We start from the raw sequence: 8703 nt of genomic DNA, 5'->3' as shown, positions 1-8703 counted from the left end.
CTCTGGGGCTGAGCTACAGGCAGTTAGATTAGGGTATGTCTTCAGGTGGAAATTGAGAACAAGGGATGCAGCCATAAGAGGTTAAATTAATATAATTGCACCTTTTTTTTGCATACCACATAGCTCAGTATTTGAATAATTTATTTGACACAGTCATTATTGCCCATCTTCATCAAGTGTCAATCATTTCAGACAATGAAGTAGAACAACTATATAGAATCACAAAACATTGAATCTATTCCTACTGGAGGTATGCACTGACCTTCAAGATTTTTTTTAGCTTCTTAAAAATGTTAAATGAAAGAAAGAAATTGGTAACATCAATTATATGGTAGATTCAAGGTTTTGAACGTGGTAAATTAACTAATTTAGTTGTGAAATTACCTTCAAGATCATCAACATCACCCAACCCAAGCTCCTCCATTATGTCTGTGGAAGAGAATATGGGAAAACGTTGCACAAATAGAAGGGCTTATTTTTAAAGTATATAATACATAAAATTGACAAAAATAAATACTAAAGCACACAATAAAAAATGTTTCCTTACCCGTCTTTTTGTCAGCATCTTTTTTGGACAGTTCAAGCTTGGTCAAGATGGACAGAGTTTCCCTTTTGATTTTCTCTGGCTGTTGAGACCGAGAGAAACACTTTGTTTCATTTCACACCAAGAATAGTGGCCCTTAACTTTGAGTGTTTTCCCGACATCTGTACTCACCTTTTCTGGGACATTGTCATTGTCGGCATCATTATCATAATTTCTTAAAACTGAAAGAGAACAAATGGGAATGTGGTGAAACATTGTGATTGGCTCCTGTGCTCTCTCAGCCTCAACAGTCAGGAGGACAGCACAAGGCCAGTTGGATGAGCTGGCTTGGCCATGCTAAATGAAGCCAGAACAGTTTTGTCTCTCATGCAGATGAGATCATGGTTAATACACTGAGAGACAGTTGGTGGTTAGGGGAATGGACGATCATAACAAAACAGATCTTTGTCCGTATCCACAGTCTCACGAAAGGTCCTCGGATTCCTGTTGTTTTAAGACTTTTATATTTTTTTATGACAATGTGGTGACTGATGAACATGAATTTATCATGTCCTTCAATGTTGCAATCATGACAAGTGGAGCTAGGTTGTCAAATCCTCCCAGGTGTTTCTAGTACGACCAGCTGTTTTCAGCCACTGTTTTCAGCCACTTTCAGTCATATTGGCAGATTTCCTACCAACTATTTAGCTGCTAGTTGAAGACTTTCTTTCTTAAACTAGACACTAATTGACTTGTCCTCTTGCTCAGTTGTGCATCGAAGCCTCTCACTCCTTTCTCTATTCTGGTTCGAGCCTGTTTGCCCTGTTCTGTGAAGGGAGTAGTACACAGCGTTGTACGAGATCTTCAGTTTCTTGGAAATTTCTCGCATAGAGTAGCCTTTATTTCTCAGAAAAAGAATAGACTGACGAGTTTCAGAATAAAGTGCTTACTTTCTGGCCATTTTGAGTCTGTAATCAAACCCACAAATGCTGATGCTCCAGAAACTCAACGAAGTCTAAAGAAGGCCAGTTTTATTGCTGCTTTAAAATCAGCACAACAGTTTTCAGCTGTGCTAACATAATTGCAAAAGGGTTTTCTAACAATCAATTAGCTGATAACGGGCCTCTGTAAGCCTATGTAAATACTCCAGCTACAATAGTCATTTACAACATTAACAATGTCTACACTGCATTTCTGAACAATTTGATGCTATTTTAATGGACAAAATGTGCTTTTCTTTCAAAAACAATGACATTTCTAAGTGACCCCAAACTTTTGGACGGTAGTGTATACCAATAAATGTCACTAGAAAACAGCATAAACAAACGCAAATGCAGCTATTTTGCTGTTATTATGCCTGGTGGTCGTGTCCATAAAGAGAGAATAAAAAGTATAACCAACTGCTTCTCTGGCAACCAAACCAATATAACTAACAACAAGGAGTATGAAAAATTAAGAATTGACTTTAAAATGAAATTTATAAACTAATTTCTAACGATAAAGGTGTGCTTTCGTATTATCTTCCTTGCGGGATAAACGTCGCTGTTATGTACATTACCTTGGATCTAATGAACTCAGCTGAGAGACTCGGCTCAGCCTTGTCCATTATTTCCACTGTAAGGTACTGAACTTTGGCATTTATCCCTAGAATATTTATGGGTTGAACATATATAAATATACTCCAAAGCAACTGCATGTGGTGCAGGAACCACCGACTCGTTGCATTTTTCTATTATCAAGACATCTGCTGATAACTCTTAACTGATTAGAACAGCTCATGAAAATGATTATTGTCTATCAACAATGACAAGCCAACTAGGACTGACAACTTCGATGGAAAACTACTGAGGATAATAGTAGACGATATTGCCACATCTTCAATTTCAGCCTAGTAGAAAGGGAAGCAAAAGTCATTTTAGTAAAGCCCCCTTAACTGGCTCAAATAACCGACCAATCAGCCTGTTACCAACCCGTAGGAAACTTTTGGAAAAACATTTGTTTGACCAGATACAATGCTATTTTACAGCAAACAAATTGACAAGACCTTCAGCACGCTTATAGGGCAGGCCATTCAACAAGCACAGCACTTATACAAATGACTGATGATTGGCTGAGATAAATTGATGATAAAATGATTGCGCTGGGCTGTTTTGTTAGACTTTAGTGCGGCTTTTGACATTATCGATCATAAAAATGGCTTTACATCCCTGCTATATTGAGAATAAAGAGTAACCTGTCTAACAGGTCACAAAGGGTGTTCTTTAACACAACATAATCCAGGTAAAATCAGGAATTCCCCAGGGCAGCTGTCTAGGCTTTGAGTAAAGACGATGTGTCTATGTATACGGATTACAACACGTCAGCTACTACAGAAACTGAAATGACTTCAACACTTAACAAAAAGCTACAGTTAGTTTCAGAATGGATGGCAAGGAATAAGTTAGTCCTAAACATTTCAAAAACTAAAACCATTGAATTTGGGACAAAACACTCACTAAACCCTAAACCTCAACTAAATCTTGTAATAAATCATGTGGAAAATGAGCAAGTTGAGGTGACTAAACTGCTTGGACTAACCCTGGATTGTAAACTGTCATGGTCAAAAACATTGACAACAGTAGCTAAGATGGGGAGAAGTCTGTACATGATAAAGTGCTTCTCTACCTTAACAGCACTATCAACAATGCAGGTCCTACAGGCCCTAATTTTGTAACACCTGGACTACTGTTCAGTGGTGGTCAGGTGCCACAAAGCAATTGGCTCAGAACAGGGCAGCACAACTGGCCCTTTGATGTACGTAGAGAGCTAACACGAATAAAATGCATGTCAATCTCTCCTAGCTCAAAGTGGAGATTGACTCCTGTTGAACACGGAATGAGGAAGAGCTGGGTTTTGAAAAGTTTGTTGTTACAAAGTGTACTGAAAGTTCTTGGTAGGGTACAACTTCTTAGTTTGGATCCCATGACGCAGTTGGGAGTTGTTGCTGGGACTGCTAGTCTCTGTCCAGTGATCCTGCCGACCAAGGACGGGTCTAAGGAGCTATTTGGTGTCACAGCAAGCCTAGCTGCATATCAAGCTAGCGGGTTTATCTTGAACGCAGCCCGCGACGCGGTTAGCCATTGGGGCTGGGTCTGCGGATTGTACCCGGTTTGTGGCTGTCTAGATCTCTGCTGTTTGTTGTTTTCAATCTTCTCTGTGACCTGCCCTGTCTGGAACTGCGAGGAGTAACAGCGTCACCTACGTTGCTAGCTACCATGACAAAGACCAAAGTCGGGGGGAGTACCACTGAGGACAGTGGTGTCTCTGTATCACACGTGAAGAATCTTTTAAACTAACAAAAAGAGACCTGCAAGCAGTTGTTAGAACAAGAAAATAGCTTAAAGTGTTTTGTCCAAATACTTGTGGATTCCACTAACAAAAGAATAGACGACCTGACCAGAGAGGTCCAGGACCTGAATAACAGTTCGCAGTTATGTCGGAGAGGCTTCCATTAAAGAATAACCTCTATGTTATGTTAAGACAGAAACTCTTTATCCACAATATAGCAGGGGATGTAAAGCCATTACACATATGTTTTTACAGCAGCAGACTATGATCAATAACGTCAAAAGTCGCACTGAGGTCAAACAAAACAGCCCCCACAATATTTTTTTCAGCAATTTCTCTCAGCCAGTCAATAATTTGTGTAAGTACTGTGCTTGTTGAATGTCCTTCCCTATAAGCATGCTGAAAGTCTGTTGTCAATTTGTTTCCTGTGAAATAGCATTGTATCTGATCAAACAACCATTTTTTCAAAAAGTTTCCTAAGGTTTGGTAACAGTCTGATTGGTCGGCTATTTGAGCCAGTAAAGGGGGCTTTACTATTCTTAGGTAGCGGAATGACTTTTGCCTCCCTCCAGGCGTGAGGGCACACACTTTCTAGTAGGCGATCCCGGTTGTTTGTCACTGTTGATAGACAACAATCATTTCTTAACCTCCACCACACATACTTTACAGAATTCTAAATTACAATGCTTGTCTTTCATAATTTGGTCAGATATACTTGGATGTGTAGTGTCAGCTTTTGTTTGCTGGCATGTTCTGCCTAAATTTGCTAATCTTCTCAACTAAAAAATCTAAACAAATAGTTGGCAATATCAGTGGGTTTTGTGATCTGATTCAATGAATGATGGAACCGAGTTTTACCCAAATTTTCATTTAAGGTGCTCCAAAACGTTTTCCTATCCTTCTTTATATGACTTGTCTTTGTTTCATAGTGTAGTTTCTTCTTTTTATTCAGTTTAGTCACATGATTTCTACATTTTCAGTGCATTTGCCAATAGGTTCCTCATCAATCCAAGGGGATTGAACAGCTTTTAGTCATTTTCTTAATGACGGCATGCTTATTTAGTAACTGGAATAAGCAATTTCATAAATGTGTCAAATGCAGTGTCTGGCTGCTCCTCATTACACACCACAGACCAGCAAATATTCTTTAATCATCAACATAAAAATCACAAAAAAACATAACCATATTAGGCCCAGCATTTTCCTAGATATGGCTACTATATTGTGATCACTACATTAGATGGATTTGGATACTGCTTTAAAGCATATTTCTGCTGCATTAGTAAATATGTTATCAATACATGTTGATTTCATTCCTGTGCTGTTTGGAACAACCCAGGTAGGTTGACTGATAACCTGAACCAGGCTGCAGGCACTGGTTACAGATTGAGGCTTTCTCTTGAGTGGGCAGCCTGATGAAACCAATCAATATTGGAAATCACCTAGAAAATATAACTCTTGATATCACATGAATTATCAAGAAATTCACACATATTATCAAGAAATTCACACATATTATCCAGATAATGACCGTTAGCACTTGGTGGTCTATAGCAGCGTCCCACAAGAATGGGCTTTATGTGAAGCAGATGGGGTGGCAGGTAGCCTAGTGGTTTGAGCATTGGGCCAGTAACCGCAATTACAACAATACTGAATGAACATGTATTTTAACTTAATACAATGCATCAATAAAATCAATTTAGCCTCAAATATATCATGAAACATGTTCAATTTGGTTTAAATAATGCAAAAACAAAGTGTTGGAGAAGAAAGTAAAAGTGCAATATGTGCTAGGTAAGAAAGCTAACGTTTCAGTTCCTTGCTCAGAACATATGAAAGCTGGTGGTTCCTTTTAACATGAGTCTTCAATATTCCCAGGTAAGAAGTTTTAGGTTGTAGTTATTATAGGAATTATAGGACTATTTCCCTCTATACATTTGTATTTCATTAACCTTTGACTATTGGATGTCCCTCTCCCTGCTCTTCCCTGGGCTCGAACCAGCAACACAACGACAACAGCCACCATCGAAGCATCGTTACCCATGCAGAGCAAGGGAAACAACCACCAAGGCTCAGAGCAAGTGAAGTTTGAAACGCTATTAGCGTGTGCTAACTAGCTAGCCATTTCACTTCGGTTACACCAGCCTCATCTCGGGAGTTGATAGGCTTGAAGTCATAAACAGCGCAATGCTTGATGCACACCGTAGTCCTGCTGGCAAAACGCACGAAAGTGCTGTTTGAATTAATGTTTACGTGCCTGCTTCTGCCAACCACCGCTCAGTCAGATACTTAGATACTTGTATGCTCAGTCAGATTATATGCAAAGCAGGACACGCTAGATAATATCTAGAAATATCATCAACCATGTGTATTTAACTCGTGATTATGATTGTTTTTTATACGATAAGTTTAATGCTAGCTTGGCTTACTGCATTCGCATAACAGGCAGTCTCCTTGTGGAGTGCAACGAGAGAGAGGCAGGTCGTTATTGCGTTGGACTAGTTGGCGATGACGAAGCCTCTGCTGGAGTCAGTGTACTTGGAGTTAGCACCGTTGTTGCAGACACAGGCAATCCCAGCAACGAAGGTGCAGGTAGATCAGGCACCAGTGCAGCGACACGACTTCTTATGTCAATCTGCTCCGAACCTATTGCAGTCAATCTCGTCCACTTAGCAGCATGCCGCTGTGTTTGGTTTTCACAACTTGGGACATTGGACCAGCGCTGATTGGAACAGTCTTCATTACAAGATTGAGGAGAAGCTTCTTTGGCACACAAATTCCAGGCAGCACCGACCATCTGGATAGGGACAGATGACAAGTCAGGCCCGAGTGGCGTCAAGCCATAGGAGTTGAGAACGAAAACTTTCTAATTTGCGTTTTCCTCATAAATTCATGCAAAATTGAGATTTGCTTGCTAAGCATAGCCAAATCATTCCTGTAATCCTCCACAAGAAACCCATTGCCACATTGGCACTCTGGATTGTCATTACTGTCCCGGACCAGCGCATAATAAACACAGCTTCTACAGCGCTGAAAATGTTTGTTAGATATTCCAGGTGAAGCGGGCTCCATTGCAACCTAGCTAGCTAGCTGGCTAGTTGGTAGCAGGTGTTGACACAAACACTTATAAAAATTAAAATAAAACCAAGTAAAAAAAAACTTTGGAAGTAACAGGTAGAGGAGCAGGAGGTATCAGAGTTTGTGACAGGAAATGACGGCAATATATTTACCTGTATTTACCCCTCAAAAATGAAACGCTAATTAGCTGCCAATGTGGATATCATAGAAAACTACAAACGCCATGATGCTCTGGATGAGACTGACAAATTGTGGCAAAGGTAAGAATCTCTGGATTAACTATCTAGTGTTAGCTAAATTTTGTTGAATTGAAAATTCCATATAACGGCAAAGATGTTAGATAGAGATGACGTGCAGGAGCTTGCAGGGATTTGTAGTCTTGCATGTCTACTTTGATGCTATTGAGCATTTTCGAATCTGAAGAGTATATAGGGCCAAATACATTGATAAAAGTCAACTTGTCAGAGATTGACATGGTTATTAAAATGTCACCCGGGGGTAAGCCTACACGAAACACAGCCCTTATTCTAAAATTCCTTACAGAAAAAAATGAATGGTGGAAAAACGATAGGAACCATTTCCATGTTTAATATGGGTAATATGACACCTCCACTGTGGGGCTAAAGTGAGACTTTATCCTCGTGTTTCTTGGGTATTTACATTATTTGTTCACAAGTTAGGTTGTTTTTCATTGTTGGAGTCTGCTACCACTGCTAGCAAAGAAAAGAGACATTGTAGGCCTCTACTAGTCAGATTCGCACAGGCACAATTCAAGACTCGAGTGGCCCTGTTACCACAGTAACCATAAAGGGGCAGCTGAAATGTTTGGTCTCATCTGTGATATTTTGGTTAAAAGACTCAGGTCACAAAATATTAAAATAAATGCAACAATATACCACATCAGTTCTTAATAGTAAGACATTCCTTGTTTAAGAAACATTACTAAACATGATAATCCGTTTTGTTGTGTTTTTTTGGAGTAATTAATGCAACAAAAAATATTTTGTCTGGTAAAACAAAATGAGTGACTGGAAAAAAATTTATCTACCCGCCACGGTGGCTGGTCAACAAAAAAGTGTATATTGTTTGCAGGATAGTCATAATTGGAGCATCAAATTATAGCTTGAATGATTGCAAAGCTATAACGTCAGTCATCCATCCATTTGCTAAGAGATCATCAAGTGCTGATGGGGTTAAACATTTTACAGATAAATGTGGAAATGAGAATTACCTTCTTTGTTCTCCCCTGAAATAATGGAAACATGTGGCACCTTTGCAGGATCTCGGCCATGATGTTTTCTGGGACTGGCAGAGCCAGACTGGAAGAGGAGTTTGTCTGTTAGTAAATCTGACAGTATGGCCATTGGCCAATGCTACCAGGGAGTCCCAAAAAATTCCTTGTTTTTTTACAGTACCTCAGTGTCCCATGAGTCTTCCTCATCATCTCCCTTCTCCAAACCCAACTCAGAAAGGAAATCTAAGAAGGAATTATTTCCAAATGTTGCATTTAAAAACATATACACAGTGGGGAGAATAAGTATTTGATACACTGCCGATTTTGCAGATTTTCCTACTTACAAAGCATGTAGAGGTCTGTAATTTTTTTATCATAGGTACACTTCAACTGTAAGAGACGGAATCTAAAACAAAAATCCAGAAAATCACATTGTATGAATTAAGTAATTGATTAGCATTTTATTGCATGACATAAGTATTTGATAACCTACCAACCAGTAAGAATTCCGGCTCTTACAGACATGTTAGTTTTTCTTTAA

The 8703-nt window shown here is 39.3% G+C and overlaps 1 protein-coding gene across 1 annotated transcript in view; it reads right to left on the bottom strand.

The window, feature by feature from the left end:
- Window positions 1–8703, bottom strand: part of si:ch211-272n13.3 (ankyrin repeat domain-containing protein 26) — a 99392-nt gene that overhangs the window by 65378 nt on the left and 25311 nt on the right. The window contains exons 14-18 of the mRNA XM_064930643.1: window positions 8344–8405; window positions 8160–8247; window positions 716–765; window positions 548–626; window positions 385–429 (exon numbers count right to left, since the gene is read on the bottom strand). Of these exons, the coding sequence (XP_064786715.1) occupies window positions 385–429; window positions 548–626; window positions 716–765; window positions 8160–8247; window positions 8344–8405 (324 nt within the window). The remainder of the gene's footprint in view (window positions 1–384; window positions 430–547; window positions 627–715; window positions 766–8159; window positions 8248–8343; window positions 8406–8703) is intronic.

This window comes from Oncorhynchus masou, chromosome 22, assembly GCF_036934945.1.
Source record: "Oncorhynchus masou masou isolate Uvic2021 chromosome 22, UVic_Omas_1.1, whole genome shotgun sequence".
NCBI lineage: Eukaryota > Metazoa > Chordata > Actinopteri > Salmoniformes > Salmonidae > Oncorhynchus > Oncorhynchus masou.
This window is presented reverse-complemented; position numbering and strand designations above follow the sequence as displayed.